The sequence below is a fragment of the Pygocentrus nattereri genome, chromosome 23 (genome assembly GCF_015220715.1).
Source record: "Pygocentrus nattereri isolate fPygNat1 chromosome 23, fPygNat1.pri, whole genome shotgun sequence".
Lineage (NCBI taxonomy): Eukaryota > Metazoa > Chordata > Actinopteri > Characiformes > Serrasalmidae > Pygocentrus > Pygocentrus nattereri.
In genome coordinates, this window is record NC_051233.1 from 8378158 (window position 1) to 8404664 (window position 26507).

Below are 26507 nucleotides of genomic sequence, written 5' to 3' on the forward strand. Positions count from 1 at the left end.
GTCTGGAAAATCACACACTCTTATAAAGATGGTTCTTCAGGGGTTCTTTATTATAGAGAATGGTTCTAAATAAAAGAGTGCAGATGGTTGTATGTAGAAACTTTTTGAAAAGGGTTCCATAAAGCACCAAACAGGGTTCTGCTGTTGTTAAGATGTCAAGCTTGTAAGAAATAAAAGAACATTTTTTGGTTCTTTTTTTGGCTCTACCTAGAACCACCATCAGTTTGAAGAAGCATCTTTTTTAAGTGTGCAGAGCTAATGGCACACGTGTGTGTGTGTGTGTGTATATGTATATATACTATTGGAAAAAAACCTCGTATCTCCAAAATGAGAGCTTTACAGGAAAAAGAAAAAAGCACTCTGTACTTTTAATGCAAGTCAATGGAACCAGAATTTTTGCCAAGTAATTTTGGGCCACTCATTTTGATCCAGTCGTCATTTACATCACCCATGATGTGAAGTACAACAGGCATTTTCAAATTATGTAAAAAATGGATATACGAGGTTTTGTGAGTGTGTGAGTGTATGTGTGTGTGAGAGAGTGTGAGTGTGCGTGTGTGCGCGCGCGTGTGTGTTTGTGTGCCAGTGTGTGTGTGTGTGTGTGTGTGTGTGTGTGTGTGTGTGTGTGTGTGTGTGTGTGTGTGTGTGTGTGTGTGTGTGTGTGTGTGTGTGCGTGCGTGTGTGTGTGTTGCCACAGAATGGCTCAGGTTCATGCTGGTGTGTTTGGAGCGGAACTATTTCTTGGCTGCGGTTGCAGCTCGCACATGATTTGAGCGCGCGCAGGCGTTATGAGCGGAGGCTTTACATTTACATTTACATTTATGGCATTTAGCAGACGCTCTTATCCAGAGCGACTTACAAAAGTGCTTGTCATTACTTCAGAATATCTCATGTTAATAAAGGTCGACATAATTCTAAAGAGCTTTGCTCTAAATTGCTGCCTGAAGTTATCTATGCATTGAGACCTAAAACAAATACAACAAGTAGAAAAATACCTACAACTCAACACAGAGTCTACACAACACTAAACCTGCTGAAAAAAAGTTTGTAATAAACTACAGTGAACAAAAAGAGGTGAAGATCTTTAATAGACAGTGTTAGTGATTAGATAAGTGTAGTGTAAAGAGATGGGTCTTCAGACGTCCTTTAAAGACAGCAAGTGATTCTGCTGTTCGGACACTTAGGGGAAGTTCATTCCACCACCTTGGTGCCAGGACAGAGAACAGTCTGGAGGCATGTTTTCCTTGTGATCTGCAAGATGGTGGGTCAAGTCAAGCCGTACTTGAAGCACGAAGGTCTCTGGGTACGGATCTAGCTTTCACCATTGATCTCAAGTAGGAAGGAGCTGGACCATTTTTGGCTTTGTAGGCCAACATCAGGGTTTTATGTCTGATGCGAGCTGCTACAGGAAGCCAATGAAGGGAACGCAGCAGTGGAGTGACATGGCTGAATTTAGGAAGGTTTGGTTAATAAACACTTATTTTACGGTATTATGTTGAAAATGTTGTATGGAAAGTGTTTTCTTGGTTTTGTGGACACTTAAATCTAGATGTGATGAGTTTGCGCTGATGAATAAAACGAAACGTATCAAATGCAGAGATTCCTTAGTTTGGAGAAAAACCCCAGAAACGCATTAATCTAGACTGAGCAGCTGCTGTGGTTCCCGCAGTGGTTCGTTTAATTTTCTTTCTGTTTTTATATAATCAAAGTGTATATTTGCTAATAAATACTAAGTCGAGGTAAGCCAGTGATTAGGTAGGATAAACACTTAAAAAGGTGGTTCTTCAGGGTTCTGCATGGTGAAATGTTCTTTGGATTGATTTAGAATATGTTGTATGTGGTTCCGTTTCAGACCTTTTTGCAAATTGTTCTATACAGCACCAAAAAAGGGTTCTTCCATGATTACAAGCAGACATCGTAACAATGGAAGAACCCTTTTTGGTGCTATTTAGAGCCATTTGCATAAAGGTCCTACTTGGAACTATATACAACACATCAATCTGAAGAACCATTTCACCATGCTAAGAACCAGTTAAGTATAAAATGGGTCTGCATAGAACTCATGGTTCTATACAGAATCGTTGCCTTTAGTAAAGAGCCCGCTTATTCTCCAGGGTATGTTTTGGTTTGTCCACCTGAATTTGCATGACCAAATCGTAAGGTAAATTATTGAGTAACTGCATGAAATAAATTTTATTTATTTATTTCTAAAGCTCCTCTCAAATGAACAGAATGTGTTTTAGGATCTACACATATTACTAGATATGTGATTATTAAAAAAAATGGGTCGACTTCCAGTAGACCAAAAAAACTTATTATAAGGGTTTAAAATGACATCACCATCTATTTGACTGGAAAGAAGAGTTACAGCCTGATACATCCCCCACCTTCTGAATGTAGCTTATGAAATATGAAACCTATGAAGAACATGACGTGCATTTTGGAACCACCGGTGGTCTCAAGGAGTTGAAGAGGTTAATGAACCACCAGTGTAGCCTACAATCCCAGTGAAATGTTCGTCCTTTTTGAGCATTAGTGCTTCTTTCTGTGAGCCGAAGGGTGAATTTATGTAAAACGCCACATTTTGGTTATAAAAGGTTTGTATGCTAGACATTATTACTTTACTAATTTCTTATCTATTTTGATATTAATTTCTTACCATTTAAAATCTCAAGTTCTATTTTTATCTACTTTTATCTTTTATTCACTGTTATTTTAAATTTTCTTTTAATTTAAAATGATTAAATGTAGTTACTATTTTCTTTGTCATGTCAATCCCTGTTTTTGTAAATGCTCGGCTACATTGAAAATGAGGGTTGCCCTCAATGTACTTCCGAGTCAAAATAAAGGTTGATTGATTGATTGATTGATAGACACACAACAAAGAGTAGCTCTAATGCAGCGTAACGCTAACACATAGCTGGCCGTGAGCTGATGGTATCTTGGCAAAATCCCAAATGAGATTCGGTTGCAGGTAGAGCTGGGCGATGTGGCGAAAATCACAATACTTCAAGAAATTTTCATGAGATACAATATGTTAAGGTATTTTGTCTGAAATCTGAAATGTTGGTACAGGTAAAAAAACAGTAGTGCCACATTTTAAAAGAGTAGCATCAAAAACTTTACAAAATAGTATAAATGATTATCCTTTAAAGTATAACGAAACTCACTAAAAAGCCTTAATTATACTTGTAAAGAAACATGCAGCTGTTTAGTGTTCTATAAAGACTGACAATATCTACGATACACATATTGCCCAGCCCTAGTTACCTTTCATGACAAAGGTGCATTCCGTTTCGGACACAGCCTGGACCTTTCATAGCTATTACGTGCTGGCTTAATTGCAATTATATGATCTGACCACAATTATTTTCCACAGTTGTTAGCTTTCACAATCATGTTTACTTTGCAATAAACAGGCGAACACATTTATTGAGACACATCTGGAGTTCTGACTTCTGATGACTTCTGGCTGCAGCACCTATAAAGAGCAAGAGTGTTTGTTTATTTGAGCTCACGCTCGGTCCAGTTTGGAGCTATTACTTATGGACAGCTGTATCTAATCAGCCAATTTGGCTGTTTCTGTTATTGCAGATAACTGCATCTAAATGGCAATTAATCGTCACCTAAAATTTCATGATCGTGACACACCTAGAAAGATCTTATGTCTTAACAGTATGCCTCACCATTTAGCTTCAATCACCCTCTTATTTACAATGAATCTCATTCATGGAAACTGTTATCAAACAAGAACTTTATAACCTGAAACATGACACATTCATTACTTATGGCTAAGATCTTAAACTGAACCTCTCATTTTAAACTTTATTGGTTCAGTTTAACTGGATTTCGTGGCAGATACTGAATAATCATTCAGTTTTGAAGAGTATTTTTTAATGTAGCACTACCGATTCTTTTCCCTGTGTTCCAAGAAAATTTAAGTATTGTGATATTATATTTTTGCCATAACGCCCACCTCTAAAGATTTAAAAAAAAAAAATTTACAGTCATTTTTGCATTTGGGATGAGGTGGAAAGAGGTTATCTATTCATTATTGTGTTTACAATGGGACCGTGATATTCTATCACGCCACAAGATCAATAGTATTGAAAGGACCTTTTTTTACTAGAGTATTGACAATTAACTTTTAGGCTGTTTGTTAAATATGTGACGGGATGAATGGTTTAATACCTGAAGACCTTTTTTTCATTAACAGCTGAAATGCGCTGCTCTGTGATAATAAAATATACCAGTCTTCATACCATCATGAAATGTGAAAACATCTTTCCAAACTGTAAAAATATGTTTATAGTGGTCACATTCACCTCTGCAGCGCCCCTCTGTTTCACTTCTGCTATAGGCGCAGATGAGGTGTCAGTCAAACAGCGTTACTGCCCCCTGATGATGCCCTACTTGTGCCACACTCATAAATATGAAAGCATAGGACCGTGGAGCAGGGAGATAACCACACTCATGCGCTGAGCTAAATACCCCAGCAGTACCTCACAAGGCTGCTGTCTATAGTAACTGTAAATAACCCAATTAATCTAAGCTTAGTTTATAATAAAGATGTTGCAAAGATTAAGCGAGTCTCCGTAAAGCCGCCAGCGCTGCATCCGATTCACGTTTCCCCTCACAACTCAAACTCTGGTGCGTGATTCAGTGAACAGACATAACAGCAAGCAACACAGAAACTACGGAAGTCGAAATGGTTCAGGAAAGGTTAACATTAAATTGCTTGCTGTTGATGTCTGTTCCGTGAGCGCGCATGAGCGAGCGTTTGATTTTTGAAGGGGAGCGTGAATTTGAGAGGGAACTGAATCGGCTGTAAGTGCCATGAACAGCTTTCAGAGCATAATGATTTGGGCCACTCTAGCAACCCTGACTGAATGGTGATGCAGACCTTTATGTCAAACTGAATGAAACTTGTACAGAGAGTTTTCAAAGGAATCCATTTAATTCGCTTGGAATTCAGTGCATCTGAGAAATCAGGACTTATATACAATATGGACCTGCTGAACACATCATTAGAAGCGAGCTGTCACGGTTCTAGGGAACGTTGTGCAATTTGGACACCTCTGCTGCTCGCTGCTATTCGTTTTCTGGCACTATGTTAACTGTTCGGCGGCTTCAGGCAGTGGCTCACACTGGCAAGGCTCAAGACACACTGCTTTATCAGAAACACCTTCCTGTAGAAAACTAGGCAGCCTCATAAGACCTCTCAGGGGCGGCGTTAGCTGAAAGTAGTTGGGTGTAATTCCTCTTTAATATATGCTTTGACCTGAACCCATGTCACTGTTTAACATGTATTAATGATATTTATATTGAAGCTTTTTTGCACATCCCATGTATTGCCCTGATCTCCAGTTCCAATTCCAGTTGTCAATATTGATCAGTATTGATTGAAATGAAAATAATTGAAAATGTATTTTTTTCTTCAGTAGCATTGCTTCCAGTGGTTATAACATTCCGAATCCAAATATTTTGCCCTTTTTTTATAGTCTTGTAGAAATAAATGACAAGTGCTTTGTGTGTCCAGGTCTAACACGTCAAAACATGTCACCACAAGGAGAACGTCAGGCAGCTGAAGTCATAGGAGACGAGGAAATGTCTTCTGATGCTCTCCTCACCAATAAAACAACACAGGCGAATAGAACCCCCAACCCCCCCCCCCCACCCCCCCCCCCCCCCCTTGATGCCTGAATCTCCAAAGACACCAACTCCTTCACACAGGAGAGAAGCCACACGTCTGCTCACAGTGTGGCGAGAAATATTCCCCAAAACACCAGTTCATTCACTGAGGAAAGATGCCTTATGTGTGCTCACAGTGCGGAAAGGGATTTATAGACAGGAATTATTTCAAAACACACCAGCCTGTTCTCATAGGAGAGAACCCGTATGATTGCTCACAGTGCGGGATGGATTTTATCGACATGAGGACGTTTAGAAAACACCAGCGCATTCACACAGGAGAGTCTCTACAGATGCTCAGAGTGTGGGAAGAGTTCAGTCAAAAAAAGAAGACATTGCAGAGCGGGAGGAACGATTGTTCGATGGTTCCGGTTGTGACTCGGACACGATGTGAACGCGCACAGGTTTAGTGTGTGAGTGTGAAGTGTAAGTAAACATCTCTGTCTCTGTTCTATATTTGAATAATTTGTTGTAAACTCGGTGGTTTTAAATATCCAGACTTGGGCGATTAACCTAGTAGAGTTTGTCTGGCTGGTAAGTGACCGTAGGAGCGCGGACGAGCTGCTGTTTAGCTGTTTGATGCTCTGAGACTTTTAGGTTTGAGATGCTGTTATTGTGACAGTTTTAAAGGCGGTTTTTAAAAGCGGACTTTACTCGTGCCGAGAGCTGATTTAGCTGCGTGTGGCAGGAGAGGAACAGGTTGACTGGTGGGTCCGTTTTGTGCCCGGTGGGTGGACCTGGTCAGTCGAGGCGCGCAGTGTTTTCACAACGGGAAAATCAAGCTGACGCGGGTGACGTCACTTGTAAACAAAAACAGTGCGTGGCCACGACTTAGTAAGGCGTAGGAACGAGATCCTTATGCGTCGCAACGACTCAGTAAGGCGTGAGAATGAGATAATTAGGTTGTGGCCGCGACTTAATAAGGTCATGCCTTATTAAGCTGTGGTCAGGGATTCGTTTTTTTTTCATTGCTAGACTTACTAAGTTGTGGCCACACATTAGGATCTCGTTACTAAGTCATGGCCACGACTTAATTATCTCGTTCCTATGCCTTACTAAGTCGTGGCCATGCATTATTTTTATTTATAAGTTTTTGTCTCTGTGTTGGAGTCAGTTTAAGTGCTGTGGCGTTGGGTTGTTGGTCACTGTTTGTTTATCAACAGTATTTTAACGTTGCACGGACATAGGCAACATCTGTTCATCAATATCATTCGAACGACAGTTTCAGTTTGCTTTTAATATTTATATATGAACATACACTGTGAGAAATAAACGTACTATGCAGGTTCATTATTCATTCATCAAGGTACAAACAATGTAAGTGTACCCTCAAAGCTACAGCAGTGTTTTTAAGGTCCTATGGTGAACCTTCCTTGAATTCTTCCTAGTGGAAAATGTATTTGTACCTTTTTATAACCAAACATTTTAAATCAGAACAATAAAATAAAAGCCTGGAGGTGAGATGGTGTGTGGAGTCAATACAACCAACTACACTAAAGAGAAGAATGCTGAATAAAATAGAAAATGAACTTCATGTAAATGAAAATGCATGCATAATAGTTCTTTAAAGACCAGACTAAGTAAACAAAAAATTAATTAAAGACAAATAAATAAAGAAATAAATGAATAAATAAATACACTCTGAAAGTGGCTTTGGCTGGGGGGCTGTGAGGGTGGGACCTTGGATGTTAGTATGGTGGTTTTGGTCTCAGTTTCAGAATCGCTACACCCCCCCAGTGCAGGATTGAAAATTGAACTTTTGTGTTCAACACCCTGACTGAACAGTGAGAGACAGTGTTGTCACAACAATCTGGCATCCAAAAATGCCTGCTGGGCTGTAATCTGTGCCTTACTTTTGGTTTATGTAAGTAACAGATAACACCCCAGCAGGCGTGTTGTTTAGTGTTCTCTGTATAGTCTTTAATACGTAAAATGACATTTTCTCTGAATTTCAGTTTCTTTTTTCATCCTTTAGATATAAATGTCAACCTTTTTGCAAGTCTTGTCTTGCTCTTTGCGTCCAGCCCAAATTCACTTCCACAAATGTATCAGAACATACCACCCCGAGAAGAAGGTCAGGCAGAGGAAGTCAAGGAAGAACAGCGAGTGTCTCCTGGTGATCTCCTTCCCAACAGAAAGACATGGATGAGCAGAAAACCCCCTACTCACCACTGTCCACAGTGTGGTAAGAATTTTACTCAACACATAGGTCTCCAGCGACACCTGCTCATTCACACAGGAGAGAAGCCGCACGTCTGCTTGCAGTGTGGGAAGAGTTTCACTCAGCAGGGTCATCTCCAGCACCACATGGTCACTCACACAGGAGCGAAGCCGTACGACTGCCCACAGTGTGGGAAGAGTTTTGCACAAAAGCACAGCCTCCAAAAGCACCAGCTCACTCACACAGGAGAGAAGCCGTACAAGTGCCCAGAGTGTGGGAAGAGATTTAGTGACCGAAGTTCTTTCAAAACACACCAGCACATTCACACAGGAGAGAAACCGCACGACTGTTTGCATTGTGGAATGAGATTTATTGACTTGCGTACACTTAAAAAACACCAGCGCATCCACACAGGCGAGAGCTTGTATTACTGCTCAGAGTGCGGGAAGAGTTTTAATCACGTGACTAACTTTAAAATGCACCAGCGCACTCACACAGGAGAGAAACCGTATCAGTGCTCAGAGTGCGGGAAGAGTTTTAATCAGGAGAGCAATTTCAAGACACACCAGCGCATCCACACTGGAGAGAAACCGTATTACTGCTCACAGTGCGGGAAGAGTTTTACTCAGCGGGTTAATCTGAATCAACACCAGCGCCTTCATACAGGAGAGAAGCCGTATTACTGCTCACAGTGCGGGAAGAGCTTTGCTCAGTGGGCTAATCTGAATCAACACCAGCGCGTTCACACTGGAGAGAAGCCGTTTTGCTGTTCACAGTGTGGAAAGAGTTTTACTCATAAAAATAGTCTCCAGCAGCACCAGCGCATTCACACAGGAGAGAGGCCGTACTGCTGTTCTCAGTGTGAGAAGAGTTTTACTCGTAAGAATAGTCTCCTGCGGCACCAGCGCATTCACGCAGGAGAGATGCCCGTGAGTGCTCTTGGTGTAACTTTATGAACGCTGTTATTATGCTAATAATTAAGTGTAAAGGACTAGCTAAACTATTATATACTATTATAAATTATTATCAATTATATTCAGAGAGAACGCATTGGGGATTTTTCGTGTGTGTGTGTGTGTGTGTGTGTGTACAACAAAGACAATTTTACTTTACAATCACAACGTGTGATAATGTATATACTGATATCATTAAACAGGTCTTTGGCAGCATGTATGTTTCAGGCTTTTCTCTACCCACACACTAGTGTTGTCACGATACTAAAAATGTCAAATTTGATAAAATAATTTTAAATAAATTGAAGTCCTATACCGTTTTTGATACCAAAGGCAGATAAAATTGAAAGTCTTTATTTTTTTTGGCTAAGAATATCCAAATTAATGTAAAATTTCTCCTATAATGGTCAGGTGTGTGTTTTTAATTTTACTACTTCCCCCTGATGAGCTGTTTTAGGCTCTGAAAATATCTCATTATTTTAATGCTAACATGTTAATGATAACATTTTCTGATATAGACATATAGACTATCAAACTGTCCTACCTGCAGGCTGAAGTTAACTTCCTATTTGCCAGCTTCTTGTTCATACTTTCTCATTCCTCCTTAAATGGTGCAGTAGTTACATTCTGGCGTCTTCATTTAAGGTGGAATTGGAAAATTCAAACAAGACACTGACGAATGAGAAGCTGACTTCAGCTTCATAGTTTTAATGCTTGTAGTGTCTTTTAGTAAGGAGATTTAGCCTATCAAAATATCCTGTCTAGAATGTTATGTAGGGTGTTTTGACCAATTTCATGTGTCAGCTCTCTTGGCTGGAACTGACTGAAGCACCGTCTCCATACTTTCTTGGTCATGTCATTTTACATCCTTATTTGCTTCAAAGTCAAAGTATGTCCACAGAGCAGTCCTGCTGTTTTCTTTGTTGACTAAGAGTTTCTAAGGCTGTGAACTTACTGTAACTGCAATTTTAGCATAACAAACCGCACTGCTAGTGAGACCTCCTCGCTAATGGTGCATTATGGAAGTCCTTGTGAGCACAAAATAAGCGCTTAATATGGAATTTGTGTTGATACTGTGGGAACTGAATATTGTACTTTCAATTCAAAATGTTCAGTATCAAGATGTATTGATATATTGATATTTTTGACAACACTAATGCACACAGTTTGACACTCCAAGCGTGTCTTTGTGAGATCTTGCTGGTGCTGGTTTCCTTTCTTTCACTACTACAGGTTGCAAGAGTGCTAACAGCGCCCCCTCCGCGAAAATCTTAAGTCTGAAAAATGTGTGAATGTGTTACAAGCCAGGTCCATGAGGTGCTTTGCATCTAGGCCTGTCGTGATCATGAAATTTTAGCTGACAGCAAATTGACACACACACACACACACACACACACACACACACACACACACACACACACACACACACACACACACCGGCCACTTTATTAGGTACATCTTGCTAGTAAAACGTTGGACCCCCTTTTTGCCTTCAGAACTTAATTCTTCATGGCATATTTTGGCAACAAAGTATTGGAAACGTTCCTCAAAGATATTGGTCCATATTGACATGACAGCATCACGCACTTGCTGCAGATTTGTCGGCTGCACATCTATGATGCGAATCTCCCGTTCTACCACAACCCAAAGGTGCTCTATTGGATTGAGGTCTGGTGACTGTGGAGGCCATTGGAGTACAGTGAACTCATTGTCACATTCAAGAACCCAGTTTGAGATGATATGAGCTTTGTGACATGGTGCATTATCCTGCTGGAAGTAGTCACTGTGGTCATAAAGGGATGGACATGGTCAGCAGCAATACTCAGGTAGGCTGCGGCATTTAAACGATGCTCAGTTGGTACAAAGGGGCCCAAAGTGTGCCAAGAAAATATCCCCCAAACCATCACACCACCACCACCAGCCTGAACTGTTGATACAATGCAGGATGGATCCATGTGTTCGCCAAATTCTGACCCGACCATCTGAATGTCGCAACTGAAATCGAGACTCATCAAACCAGGCAACGTTTTTCCAATCTTCTATTGTCCAATTTCGGTGAGCCCATGCGATTTGTAGTCTCAGTTTCCTGTTCTTAGTTGACAGGAGTGGCACCTGGTGTGGTCTTCTGCTGCTGTAGCCCATCTTCTTCAAGGTTTGACATGTTGTGCATTCAGAGACAGTCTTCTGCATTCCTTCATTGTAACAAGTGGTTATTTGAGTTACTGTTGCCTTTCTATCATCTCGAACCAGTCTGCCCATTCTCCTCTGACCTCTGGCATTTTCGTCCACTCACTGGATATTTCCTCTTTTTCGGACCGTTCTCTGTAAACCCTAGAGGTGGTTGTGCGTGAAAATCCCAGTAGATCAGCAGTTTCTGAAATACTCAGACCAGCCCGTCTGGCACCAACAACCACACCACGTTCAAAGTCACTTAAATCACCTTTCTTCCCTGTTCTGATGCTCGGTCTGCACTTCAGCAAGTTGTCTTGACCACCCCTACATGCCTAAATGCACTGAGTTGCAGCCACGTGATTGGCTGATTAGCTATTTGTGTTAACAAGCAAATGAACAGTACCTAATAAAGTGGTTGGTGTGTGTGTGTGTGTGTGTGTGTGTGTGTGTGTGTGTATGTATGTATGTGTATATATATATATATATATATATATATATATATATATATATATATATATATATATATATATTGGAATACATTTAAATTGTTCCAAAATGCAAACCTTGCTTCCTGCTGTCGATATGCAGCTCTTAAATCAGTGCTCACCGACTACTGGAGATCTACCTTCCTGCAGATTTAGCTGCAGCACTAACAGGCTGATTGACCTTACTTGATGTATCTAATTATTGCCTTCAGAAGTCCTTAATTAGCTCAATGAGGTCTGTTAGATTTAGGCTTGAGGTAAAAGGTAGATCCCCAAGGGCGGGGTTGGTGTCCACTGTCCTAAATGTAGACAGACAGCTTGAGCTAAGCAAACAAATATTGCTCACTGCTGCCCTCTGGTGTCACAGCACTGGTCAAATGTTGTCTGTGTTTTCTGCTTTCTTTTATTTGCACATTTGCCTGAACACAGCTAATAAAAACAGACCTTCTTTTTGTTGTGATGTAATTGTATAATTGTGGCAGCTAACACCTGGCAAAAATAATTGCAATCAGTTTAAATAATTGCGATGAGATAATTATGCAGTAATTGTGACAGGCCTGTTTACATTCTGTCCAATATTACTTTTTGTTTTTGCCTTAAAATAATAAGAAATATTCAATGGGCACATGTAGTTTAACAACATTTCCCAGATATGTTCAAATGAGTGCAGGTGTTTTTCTATTTTGGTCAGTTTGAAACTTATTTATAACTGAATAATTATGTCTGTGTAACAATTATGTATATGATGAAAATAATTGATTCATTTTCTGCAAAACTGTCTGTTATGGGAGGTGTGGTTTATTAAACTATTCTTTGTACACTACATGTGTATTGTTTAATTTCTTAAGGTGCAAGTTTAGGAAATTACCTTAGCCAGCAGGCTAATGGCTCCATCTAAGGGAGTGCTTGGTGTTGGAGTAGCAGAGTACATCCAGGGCCTTGTTGAGTGTTGATCTGAAATGTGAATGCAATAAAAACATCAGTAATTGACATCTTAAGTGAAAGCCTCACAAAAACGACGTGCATCAAACGGGGATGTAAAAGGTGCATAGGGGCAGGACCATCTAGCTGTAAGTGGTACAAACAGTGCTTAAAGGGGAATTCCATCAAGTGTTTTACATTTTCTAAATATTTTAGTCCCTGAATCACTGTTTACATCTCAGAGTGGTTAAATGTGAAATGGGAACGAGGGGTCGCCATGACTACAACGCAATTATAGTCATTTACTGTCCAAAACCACTAGTTAACCTACATTTGTCTTCTGAGTTTTATATGAAATGTTGATGATGCTTAAATAGTGGAAAATTTGGAATAGTATGTTTTCTTAGGGGACTATTTTGCCTCACAACATCCTGCTTGTATCCCTCCACCATGAATGAATTAAAATAAATGGATTAAAATAACACTTCAAGTCTAAACCTGGCCACAAAACTATCAAAAAACCAACACCTCAGACATCAGGCTGTGTATTCAGAACCATTTCATGTAATAACTTCCTGTGAGGGAGCTTTTAGAGGTTGACGTCTGGTTCCTATCACCACCACTATGAACAGTTCTGTAAGTTTCTCTAGAACAGAGCATTTCACACCAAACCACTCTGAATGACTTTGTTCACATCTCATTTAATTATGTAGAATTTTAAAAGGTTGGTGGAGTTCACATTTAAGGCTTATGAGCTATCAGTTTTCCCAAACAGCATAAAGTATTTATTTCGGGTATTTAATTAAGTACTGTATTTCATGATGATTATTTCATCTGTACTCTTTATGAAAACAGAAGTTAAAAACCTTGGGGTGATTTTTGATGCTGAATTAAAATTTGATGAGCAAATAAATGCAGCAGTCAAGGCCAGTTTCTTCCAGCTTAGGACAATCTTAATTCTTAATGCTTCAGATTTGGAAAAAGTCATTCATGCCTTTGTGACATCTAGACTGGATTACTGTAATGCACTGTATTTTGGAATTAACAAAGCATCTCTGGCTCGTTTACGACTAGTTCAAAATGCTGCGGCCAGAATGTTCACTGGTATAAAGAAAAGAGAGCACATTACTCCAATTTTAGCATCTTTACACTGGCTCCCAGTGCATTACAGAATCCAATATAAAATGGCAGTGATGGCTTTTAAAGCTTTGAATGGTCAGGCACCTGCATATGTTGAGGATATGCTTTGTATATATGTGCCCTCAAGATCTTTAAGGTCTGCGTCTCAATCACTTTTAACTTCCTCAGTCTTGTTTTAAACGAAAAGGGGATTGTGAAGAACCAAGAATTTGGAACAGCCTTCCAAGACATCAGGCATGCGTCATCTGTGACTGGTTTTAAAGTAAAGCTTAAAACATATTTTTATCAATTAGCGTTTAGCAGTCGTTGATCTGTGGACTGAGGTCTGTACATTGTTGTGTGAACATTGTTGTGTGAACAGGTCTGTACATTGTATGGTAGTGGTGTTCGGAAGGTGGGAATCCTTTTTGGTTTAAATGTGTTATATAAATAAAATGTACTTACTTACTCTTTATCCATTTCCTTTTCCTGATCATGAATTGATTATTAATTATTTTTCCTTCTTGTGTGCACCATAAAACAATTGGGTTATTCATAAAAGACCCTGCATTGGGAAGGACGTGGTTGCATTACTATTTCATCCCCCTTGCAGGAAAATGAATCGACTTTTAACAAAGAAGAAAACGTTTCATATTGTATTGTACGGAAACCTGCTGGTGACATTCTGTATAAATAAAAATAATGTGTGGCCACAGTAAGGCATGGGAATGAGATGATTAAGTTGTGGCCACAACTTAGTAAAGTGTGGGAACAAGATCCTAATGCGTGGCCAAGACTTAATCATCTAATTTCCATGGCTTACTAAGTTGTGGCCACACATTAGGATCCTGTTCCCACGCTTTACTAAGGCGTGAACACACATTATTTTTATTTATACAGGATGTCGCCAGCTGGGCTCCGTAGTACTGAGCCCCACTAATGACATTCTGTTTTAACAAGGCATAGGAATGAGATAATTAAGTTGTGGCCACGACTTAGTAAGGTGTGGAAACGAGGTTAGTAAGCCTTAACCACAGGCTAATAAAGCATGGTCTCATTCCCAGGCCTTAATAAATCATGGCCACGACTTATCTTGTTCCCACGCCTCACTAAGTCATGGCCATGCATTAGGATCTCATTCCCACAGAATGAATACGGCCTGGCAGCGCATTATTTTTATTAATACGGCATGTCACCTGCGGGGCACCGTAGTATTGGTATATTTTTTGGCAGAACAGTTGTTTGGTGCTCCCGGTTGCGAGCCGAACATGATTTGAGCGCGTACTGAACAGCGGCTGCTATGTAAACACTTCTTATACTGTTTTATTCAGAGGTCGAGCTGTGTCGGAGGTGCTGAGGGTCTCCTGCAGGAGGTGCTGAGGGTCGAGCTGTGGCGGAGGTGCTGAGGGTCAAGCTGTGACAGAGGTGCTGAGGGTCGAGCTGTGGCGGAGGTGCTGAGGGTCTCCTGCAGGAGGTGCTGAGGGTCGAGCTGTGGCGGAGGAGCTGAGGGTCGAACTGTGGTGGAGGTGCTGAGGGTCAAGCTGTGCCAGAGGTGCTCAGGGTCTCCTGGTCGGAGGTGCTGAGGGTTGAGATGTGACAGGGGTGCTGAGGGTCTCCTGGTGGAGGTGCTGAGGGTCGAGGTGTGGCGGAGGTGCTGAGGGTCGAGCTGCGGCGGAGGTGCTGAGGGTCGAGCTGTGACAGAGGTACTGAGGGTCTTCTGGCGGAGGTGCTGAGGGTCGAGCTGTGGCAGAGGTGCTAAGGGTAGAGCTGTGGCGGAGGTACTGAGGGTCTCCTGGCGGAGGTGCTGACGGTCGAGCTGTGGCAGAGGTGCTGAGGGTCTCCTGGTGGAGGTGCTGAGGGTTGAGCTGTGGAGGAGGTGCTGAGGGTCTTCTTGCAGAGGTGCTGACGGTCGAGGTGTGACAGAGGTGCTGAGGGTCTCCTGGTGGAGGTGCTGAGGGTTGAGCTGTGACAGAGGTGCTGAGGGTCTCCTGGCGGAGGTGCTGTGGGTCAAGCTGTGGCGGAGGTGCTGAGGGTCTCCTGGCAGAGGCGCTGAGGGTTGAGCTGTGACGGAGGTGCTGAGGGTCTCCTGGTGGAGGCACTGAGGGTCGAGCTGTGACGGAGGTGCTGAGGGTCTCCTGGCGGAGGGGCTGAGGGTCGAGCTGTGGAGGAGGTGCTGAGGGTCTCCTGGCGGAGGTGCTGAGGGTTGGACTGTCAGGTGACGCGTATATTTATAGATGAAACCTGTTTTAATGGAATATTTTGACTTTTCCTCACTGTAGATTTCTTTTCATAGCTGGGTGGGAGTCAAAGCTGCAGGAGTAGAAATGATTCTTTCAGAACACAGAAGTTTGTTTGGTTGGTTATATATTTATTTCCATTTGACTGATTTAGGCTTTTTTTGTTCTACACCGTGAGAAAAAAGGGACCATGTAAATGGTGCATTCTTAAAAAGATGGTACAGAGAAAAAAACCCCCAAGAAAATAGTTCTCTGTAGCCACAAAAAGGTTCTAATATTACTACAAGCTTGACATCATAACAAAAAGAGGTGTCGTATAGAACATTTTCAAAAAGGTTCTGTACAGAGGTGGTTACAACACATTCGGTATCAATCTGAAGAACCATTTATGCTTTACATGGTTCTATATAGAATCCATGGTACTATATAGAACCATTCCCTTTACTAAAGAACCCTTGAAGGGGATTTTTTGTAACATGTACAGAAAGTGGTTTAAAGGGTCAACTGTTCACTGTTTTTTTTTCAAAGGAAAAGTATATATTTGTACCTTTTTACAACCTAATGTTTCAAAACAGAAAAATAAAGTGTCTGGAGACCTGACAGGTGTGTGGAGTCAATACAACATAAAGAAAAATATAAAAGAAATGAAATATGGTACAGTAATGTTCTAAGACCTACCCTTTAAGCGTACCACCCCAGTGACCGTTTAGTACCTTTATTCTGAGAGTAGTTGTGCTAAGCGTAAAGCGTAAGCTTGCCTTGGAAACCCATCTCGTGAAGCTCCTGGTGCTTTATGTGGTCTGACACTTCACGGCTGAGTGGCTGTGGTTCCTAAGCGCTTCCACTTTTCAATAATACCACTCACAGTTTATTGTGGACTATCTAGGAGAAATTTCACAAACTGATTTGTTGGAACGGTGGCATCCTATCACAGCACCACACTTGAATTCAGTAAGCTCTTTAGAATGACACATTCCTTCACAAATGTTTGTAAAGCCAGACTGCATGGCTGGGTGCTTGATTTTATACACCTGTGGCAATGAGACTGAATGAAACACTTGAAATTGTTGACCAAGAGGTGTATCCCAGTACTTTTGTCCAGTGTGGTTACCTTCTTGTTGTAGATCTGTATCTTTTTGTGTCTGAATAATGATTTACTTTTGGTGACTCGTATTTTTGAAAAAATTACTTATTGTTTGCATTGAATGTCTCAGAGTTCTGCGTTAAACTCTCTTTTTCTCTTGGTGTCTGCAGTGACATATTTGCTTCTAGCAGTATCTGAGCTCAGGACTGTCTTTTTCTCTAACCTGTTGGTAACTAGCAAAGATACTTTCTCTAGATTGACAAAGCACTTCTTGTAAGTCGCTCTGGATAAGAGCGTCTGCTAAATGCTGTAAATGTAAATGTAAATGTAAATATTTAAAGTGTAATAACTAATTCTGACAGTGCGTCATTTAACATTTCTGATGGCTTTCCATGTCTACGTTCTGAGAAAATATAGCATTGTTTTGGCAGAGTGGACTTTTAGGTTCTGACTAAATCTAGCTCTTTGTGTCCAACTCAGATTAACTTCGACAAATGCATCAGAACATGCCACCACGAGTAGAACGTCAGGTAGATGAAGTCAAGGGTGTCTGCTGGTGCTCTCCTCCCCAACAGAAAGACACACACTCAGCAGATTGGTCTCCAGAGACACCTGCGCGTTCACACTGGCGAGAAGCCGTATGACTGCCCACAGTGTGGGAAGAGATTTACTCAAAAGCACAGTCTTCAGAAACATGAGCTCACTCACACAGGAGAGAAGCTGTACGAGTGCCCGGAGTGTGGGAAGGGTTTTAGTGACAGAAGTTCCTTTAAAACACACTTGCACGTTCACACCGGAGAGAGAAGACCGCGTGATTGCTCGCAGTGTGGGAAGAGCCTTGTAGACATGCGTACCCTCAAAAAGCATCAGCACGTTCACACAGGTGAGAAAATCTGTTACTGCTCAGAGTGCGGGAAGAGTTTTAATCGTGTGACTAATTTCAAGTTGCACCAGTGTGTTCACACTGGAGAGAAACCGTATTATTGCTCACAGTGTGGGAAGAGCTTTAGTCAGGAGAGCAATTTTAAAACTCATCAGCGCATCCACACTGGAGAGAAACTGTATTACTGCTCACAGTGCGGGAAGAGCTTTAGTCAGGAGAGCAATTTTAAAACTCATCAGCGCATCCACACTGGAGAGAAACTGTATTACTGCTCACAGTGCGGGAAGAGTTTTACTCAGCGGAATCATCTTCATCAGGACCAGTGCAGTCACCCAGGAGAGAAGCCATACTATTGTTCACGCTGTGGGAAGAGCTTTAATCAGCTGAGTTATCTTTATCAGCACCAGCGCGTTCACACTGGAGAGAAACGTATCCCTGCCCACAGTGCGGGAAGAGCTTTACTCATCAGGATTCTCTCCAGCAACACCAGCACATTCACACGTATGAGCCGTATGAGTGCTCGCAGTGCAGGAAGAGTTTTAGTCAGTGGAGTCACCTCTGTCACCACCAGCGCTTTCACACAGGAGAAAAACCATCTAACTGTTCACAATGTGGGAAGACTTATACTATAATTCTAGTCTGTTACAACACCGGTGCACTCACTGATCAGATGGTGTCGGTATAAATGCTTTTTTCGACACTTAGGGTCAAGTGACAGGCTATAGTACGAAACCCATTTCCGGAGAAGTTTCGTGATATGCAGTAAGAACAAGAATCTGTGATTTGTTAATTCTCTTAAACCTTTATTTAACTGATAAATGCACAAAGAAAAGATTTCCACTGTTTTCACTGACCAACTTCATTTTATTTTGTTAATATAAACTAATTTAGAATTCAGAACACACTCAAAAAAAGCTGGGACAGAGGCATGTTTGCCACTGTGTTACATCACCTTTTCTTTTAATTACACTTTTTTAACACTTGGCAACTGAGGACACTAATTGTTGCAGTTTTCCAAGTAAAATCTTTGCTCATTGCTTGATACGTGACTTCACCTGCTCAGCGGCGTTCCTGCACGGAGTTGAACTATGGCTTTCTCCTTGCGTAATAGTTTCAAGTTGTATTTCTTGATTGTGTTACGTGACAACAGTTTTCTGATGTACTCCCAAGCCCAGGTGGCTATATTTAACAAAGTAGCCTGTTGGTTTCTCATGCATTGCCATCTGAGGGCCTGTAGGTCATGCACTTTGAACAGTGGTTTCCAGCCTTTCACTACACAGACTGAGATTTCTCTGGATTCCCTAAATCTTTTCACAATATTATGTATAGTAGATGGTAAAAGACCTAAATTCTTTGCAGTCTTTCATTGAGAAATGTTCTTTTTGAACTGTGAGGATTCTTTCATACACTTTGGTACAAAGTGACTTTGGTGGGTGCACCTTTTATACCCTATCATGATCTCTCTACCTGTTACCAGTGCATCCACTTATCTTGGAATGTTTCAAAACGGTGAAACTTTATAATATCCTGTAAACTTTTCACTTTTATTTTGCTCTTCTCTCAACTTATTTTGAGAGCGGCAGGCACCAGATTCAAACTTGTTTAAATGTATAAAATGCAATCGAGTTGGTCAGCCAGAAAGGTCAGTCATTTCTTTGTGCTTTTATCAGTTAGATAAAGGTTAAAGAAAATGAACAAAGCACATGGTGTTGTTTTTATTGCATTTAGTCCAAATGTTTCTGGAAATTTTTTTTTGTAAATTAGACATTTTGAATGCACCAGTGGTAGATTGTGCTTTAGAATGTATGAATATACAGTCCCAAATGTAAATCGTGAATATACAACAAAAACAAAAACTAATTTCACTTTCGCAGTGTTGAGCTTTCCACTGTATATTCTGAGCTGTTCTTTTTATTCCCAAATGCATTCCCTTGTTCTCGATTTGTACGTCTTCTGCTGCTTTTCTGTTATTCTGATCAGTAAACAGCTGTTGTACTGAAACAAGAGCAGCATCAAATGTACTCTGCGTTTGACTGCAATCGTGAAACCCTGTGGTGGCTTTCTTTCTTTCAATGATCTACACAAAAGCTTCAGTATATGAGTGCTCACAGCTCCCCCTAGTGGAGTATCCTTAGGCTGCTAAGTGTGTTACAGGCCACAACCAGGTGTTTCCCCCCCTAAATTAAAAAAAAATCTGTTGTTGCTGGAAATAAAGATAAGTTGAAAATGGCAATGATGACATTTTTTTCTCCCCAAAATAATAAAGAACTGTTGTGCCGGGCATGCACGGATAACACACTGACTCAGCTTATTTGTTTATTAAACATTCATATCTCCTAATTCTTCCACCTTCAGTCCTTACACTCTGGGTACACCACTGGGCGAGCCTGTATACTTTCTATTAGTTTCAGTTATCAAGTTCTCTGCAGTGTGTGTTTGTCTTTGGGTGTGGTTTTTTAAAGGCTATTAGGCTACATGAACCTGTTCACCATCATTTCATTCATATAAGTATATTGAATTAAATAAATGGGCTGGAGGTTAGGGGACCAGCCTTGTGACCGGAAGGTCGCCTGTTCGATCCCCAGAGCCGAGAGCACTTGAGTGAAGTGTCCTAGAGCAAGACACCTAACCCCCAACTGCTCCCCAGGCGCTGCGGATTGGGCTGCCCACCGCTCCAGGCAAGTGTGCTCACTGCCCCCTAGTGTGTGTGCGCTCACTAGAGTGTATGTGGTGTTTCACTTCACGGATGGGTTAAATGCAGAGGTGAAATTTCCCCATTGTGGGGCTAATAAGGGTCTCAATTAATGAATTAATTAATATTGAGCTGAAGATGTGCTTGGATTACAGTCTGCCTGCATTAAACCTCAGAAAAGGTTTGAGACGCACCTCAGATACAGCCACGTTTTTAAAACTGCAAAAATAAAATGACTGACAGATAAAATAGTTGATTATTAGTTGATAAAAATCATAGGTAATAAAATAAATGTAAAAGAACAGAAAATGTAAATAATAAGTCCTCATACAGTAGTTTAGTAAAATGGTGTATAATGTTTTAAGATTTAACATTATGTTCCTTTATTATATTATAAACCGAATAGCAAAATTTCCAAGGATACTGTATTAATGTCAGCACATAATATAGTAACACATTATATATGTTGTAATCATCTGAATGTGTTCCAGTTCACTAAAGTCATGCTTGCTTTTAAGGAGAAAATGATCAAACTAGACAGATAATGCCATAGCTTAATAGCACGATGATGTAATTAAGTTGACATTTTTAGCAATGTGAGTATATTTCAAGTCACTGTAAGCATCTAGTGGTTTCAATAATTTGTAAGCCATTAATTTATTGATATAATTAAGATTTACTATGGATTTGGACCTTTGAAACATGAACTGTTTTAATAAAAATCTTTAATAAAATCATTTTAAGTAATGTAATACTGAATAACCCAAAATATTTTGAAAATGACATTGTTTTAACAGATTTTACTGCAAATATGCAGTTGTGAGATTCCTTCTGGTGTAGATTTAGTAGTAGTAACTCCACAGTAACTAAAAAGTAAGAGTTGATAATAAAAAGAATAAATGTAAATCAAAGTATTACATAAATCAAATCAAATCGAACTAAAATCTCATTTAGACTATAACTGTATGTTGACAACAGTGTATATATATTGTTAATACATAGATGACATATTAACCATCTTTAGCCCAGGAATGTGCTGGTTGTAAGCCTCTGCACTTTCTAAAGCAAATAACTTTTCAGAAGGCAAGATATTTTATTGACCACATGATGGGCTTTTTTCCTTTAGGGGTTTATGATTAGTCTATTACCCACTCAAAAAAAGATGGTTCTTCAAGGGTTCTTTAGTGAAGGCAGTGATTCATTTTAGAACCATTTCATGCTCAAACGGTTCTTTGCAGGGTGAAATTGTTCCATAGATTGATGAAGAACATGCTACATATGGTTCTATATAGAACATATTTAAAAATGGCTCTACATAGCACCAAAAAAAAGGGTTCTGCTATTGTCTAGCTTGTAAGAACAGGAAACATCCAGATGAGTTCCAGCGGTGCTGGGATAGACTTCAAATAAACAACGAAAAAGTTTGGGCGGAACGATTGTTTGGTGGTTGCGGTTGTGAGTCGGACGTCATCTGAGCACGCACAGAGATGTAAGTAAACATTTCTGGTAGTGTTTCGTTTCTGAGATTAAACTCGTTTCTGAAGGTCCAGCAAACGGAGCCGTCAGCCGAGGTTGGAGGAGGATGGTGTGGAAGCTGCGTGGCTTCTGAATGGAGGAGTAGAAACTGGTCTGTTGCTTTATTTCTGTTGCTTTAGTGCGGTTGGTGGATGGTGCAGGCAGGCAGGTAACGCTGTGGTTGGTGTTATTCCGGGTTTTTAAGGGTTTTTCTGCTGAACTCATCCTGGATAAATACACTGTTTGGTGGTTATCAGACATTTGACGTCACACTCGGACTTCTCACAGACAGTAACCGTCAGTAACGTTACTCCATCTCCCATCTAACTCAGCGGGGCACAGGTGACCATCTGCAGGTTGAACGTCTCCAAGATAAAGGAGATAAACTCCCACTGCACTGTTCACAACCCAGTCACAATCAAGGGGGAGGACGTGGAGGTGGTAGACCGGTTTAGGCAACTCTTAGGACTCAATCTGGACAATAAAGTCAGCTTTGACCAACATGTAACGGACCTGTATAAGAGAGGTCAGTACAGACTTTGTCATTAGAAAGCTAAGGCCACCACATGCAGCATCTCCACTGCTTTTGCTCCTCTATAGAAGCATAATGGAACATATTATCCTGTACCGTTCAGCCAGTTTCTTTGTGGTGTTGAAAGTGTCATACATTTTCAAACTGTTGTGCATTACACACATTCCCTCCAAACTCAGGCCTTCCCACACACAGCCTGTCAAATCTAAACAATAAGGCTGCTTTAGGAAGGGCCACCACAACAGTTCAGGACCCAGATCACCCGCTGTCTTTACCCTATGCCCATCAGGCTGGAGATTCAGAACATTAGTGTGTAAACAAACCAGCTTTGCAGAAAGCTTTGTACTTTCAGCCATATCAGCTGACAAGCTACCCTGTTTAAATAGGTGTTTCAAAGGCTCCTCTGATGGAGAGAAACTGGTGCAGGCCTCACTTGGTGACTTGGTCTTGTTGCTTGTGCTTTGTTTTGTCTTGACGGTGTTTAGCCAAATATATGTCATTTTTCAAATGTCTGATTTTGTATGTCCCAGGGCAGTGTAAGAATGGCACAATCAAATTTCTCTGGAGGACAGTAAAAGAATCTAATCGAATTTGAACAGATAGTTTTGTACTAGAACATTCTGACCACCTCCTTGTTTCTACACTCATTGTCCATTTTTTTCAGCTCCACTTACTATATAGCTGCACTTTGTAGCTCTACAGTTACAGACTGTAGTCCACCTGTTTCTCTGATGCTTTGTTAGCCCCGTTTTACCTTGTTTCTCAGTGGTCAGGACCCCCATGGATCCTCAAGGGGCAGGTACTATTTGGGTGGTGTATCATTCTCAGCACTGCAGTAAAACTGACGTGGTGGTGGTGTGTTAGTGTGTGTTGTGCTGGACTGAGTGGATCAGACAGCAGTACTGCTGGAGTTTTTAAACACTTCAGTGTCACTGCTGGACTGAGAATGATAAAAATATCCAGCCAACAGCGTCCTGTGGGCAGCGTCCTGTGACCACTGATGAAGGACTAGAGGATGACCAACACAAACTGTGCAGCAGCAGATGAGCTGTCGTCTCTGACTTTACATCTACAAGGTGGACTGACATTTAAAGTGGTCATTTTGAAAATGACATTGCAGTAAAATCTGATAAAACAAACATGCAGTTGTGAGATTCCTTCTGGTGTAGATTTAGGACGATTTGTGTGATAAAAGCACGACCTTCTGGAGAAAAAAGGCATTTTGCATTGTTTTAGTGGTGTCACTTTGTAACTCATCTATAGATGCTTTGGGAAAAAAACATATAGGATTATATTTTCACTGTTATATAATTAAACTCATCTGGGACACTTAAATTGTATAGAAAATGCTGCAAATAAATTTTCAGTATTATGAAAGTTGTGAAGATTCCTTACCCATTTTCATGAATTTTACAATTACTCTGAATTTCACTGTGTCCATCAGAACATGCCCCCAGCAGCTGAAGTCGAGGGAGATCAGCAGATGTCTCCTGGTGCTCTGCTCCCCACCAGAAAGGCTTGGACAAGAAGAAACCCCCCCACTCACCACTGCCCACAGTGTGGGAAGAGTTTTACTCAGCAGAACAGTCTTCAGCGACACCTGCTCATTCACTCAGGGGAGAAGCCGTATCGCTGCTCTGAGTGCGGGAAGACTTTTGTTTACGAGACTCATCTCAAAACACACCAGCGCGTCCACAAAGGAGAGAAACCATATCACTGTCCGCAGTGCGAGAAGAGTTTCACCCGTCAGAGCATTCTCCGACAGCACCTGCTCATTCACAGCGGAGAAAAGCCGTACGACTGCTCTCAGTGTGGGAAGAGATTTACTCAGGTGGGTCATCTCCAGCTCCACCAGCGCATCCACACCGGAGAGAAGCCGCACTGCTGCTCAGAGTGTGGGAAGAGTTTCATCCATAAGAACAGCCTCCAAAAACACCAGTACATTCACACAGGACAGAAGCCGTATGACTGCTCTCAGTGTGGGAAGACATTTATTGACTCACATACTCTCCAGCAACACCGGCGCATCCACACCGGAGAGAAACCGTATCACTGCTCAGATTGCGGGAAGAGTTTCAATCAAGTGGGTCATCTCAAAACACACCAGCGCATCCACACTGGAGAGAAACCGTATAGCTGCTCGCAGTGCGGGAAGAGTTTCAGTCGGCGGGATTATCTCCAACAGCACCAGCGCACTCACACAGGAGAAAAGCCATATTACTGCTCGCTCTGCGGGAGGAGTTTTGCTCAGTGGACTAATCTCCAGCAGCACCAGCGCATTCACACAGGAGAGAAGCCGTATCACTGTTCACAGTGCGGGAAAAGTTTCACTCAGAAACATATTCTCCAGCAGCACCTGGACATCCACACGAGAGAGAAGAGCATCGGTGCTCAGAGTAGGGTTGGACAGTATGACAATATTGTATTGTTATCCTGATAGATTACCCTGATCACTCCTTGCTGATCATATCTTGGGTATCATCTGTCCATTACTGCAAGTTTCATTTCAGAGAGAGCGCAATTAGTCAGCATGTTCATTCATCATCTTTACCCACTTAGTCCAGATAGGGTCGTGGTAGCGCTTGGGAGAGCAGAGAATCCCAGATGATCCTGTCCCCCTCCACTTCCTCCAGCTCATTCTGGGGGACCCCAAGCTGCTCCCAGGCCAACTTGGAGATATAATCCCTCCAGTGGGTCCTAGGACGACCCAGAGGTCCTGTCCCAGCTAACTGTGCCTGGTAAACCCCAATGGGGAGGCATCTGGGGGGCATCCCGATCAAATGCCTGAACCACCTCAACTGACTACTTTCAATGTAGAGGTGTAGCGGCTCTACTCTGGTTTCTGCTATTGTTATGATGTCAAGCTTGCAATAATAGAACCCTTTTGGATGCCATAAAGAAGAATGTTCTATATAGAACCATGAACACTCAATGAACCCTTTGCATGATTAGAGTTCTTTGCATCGTGAAAAGGTTTTTCTTTTATATAGAACCTTTTTTTTTAAATGGTTCTATGTAGCACGAAAAAAAGTTATGTCTAGTTTGTAATAATAGAAGAACCTTTTTGGGTGGTATGTAGAACTCTTTTCAGAAAGGTTTTATATAGAACCATCTATAGTACATTTTCCATCAATTTGAAAAACCTAGTTGTGTGGACATAGCAATTTGGTCCTTGTCAAATTTGCTCAAATCTTTATGCTACTCTTCGATTACGAGTGCATGACTATGAGAATATTTTTTCAAAGTTCAGAAATTTTATATATCAAGAACAGTTTAATTAGTCATCACAGGCCAATGTACTCGCTATTCTATTCATAATCAAATGTACACACTGTTCTCATTTGTAAATATCTTGGTTATAAAGGAAATACGGTACAATGGTACAACGCTATAATATGAACAGTATGCGAATTCTTGATATCTTCTCCTCTTGCTCTACAATTATAATGAGCATCAGTGTTGACGGAAATCTTTGATCTTGCCACAGAAGAGACCCAGGAGACCAGGGTTTGACTGATTTCTACAAAATGCCATGTTTACTACTTAAAACGTTTCAATCAATAAATAAATAATTGCACAAAACATAAAAAACATGTAGTACAAGTATTTTTATTATTTTTTTCTTTAAAATGTTTTACATACATGACTGAGGTTGTACAGTCTTAAAAATGATGGTTCTTCAAGGATTCTTTGATAAAGAAAATGGTTCTATGTGCAATCATGAACAGTCAAAGAACCCTTTGCATAATTAAATTGGTCTTTGCATCATAAAAGGGTTTTCAGATTGATGGAGAGTTTTCTGTAAATGGTTCTGTATAGAGCCTTCTTGTAAATGGTTCTATTAACACCAAAAAAGGTTCTGCCTTTGTTATGAACCGTTTTAGATGCTGTATAGAGGCCTTTTCAAAAATGTTCTGTGTAGAACCATGAACCATAAAAGGGTTCTTCTGATGGATGGAGAAGGTGCTGGAGAAGGTTCTTTATAGAACTTTCCGTCAAATGGTTCTATGTATGACCAAAAAATCGTATGCTATTATTACAATGTCTAGCTTGTAATAATAG

General features: G+C 41.0%; 1 protein-coding gene across 1 annotated transcript; it reads left to right on the plus strand.

Moving 5' to 3' along the window:
• The first annotated feature begins 5850 nt into the window (after nucleotides 1–5850).
• On the plus strand, nucleotides 5851–25333 carry LOC108430437 (zinc finger protein 850). The gene is made up of 6 exons (XM_037533681.1): nucleotides 5851–6117; nucleotides 7667–8805; nucleotides 14834–14901; nucleotides 17399–18143; nucleotides 18215–18343; nucleotides 24025–25333. Exons 2-6 carry the CDS (start codon nucleotides 7735–7737, stop codon nucleotides 24880–24882), a joined length of 2871 nt encoding a protein of 956 aa, XP_037389578.1. The 5' UTR covers nucleotides 5851–6117; nucleotides 7667–7734; the 3' UTR covers nucleotides 24883–25333.
• Nucleotides 25334–26507: the final 1174 nt, after the last annotated feature.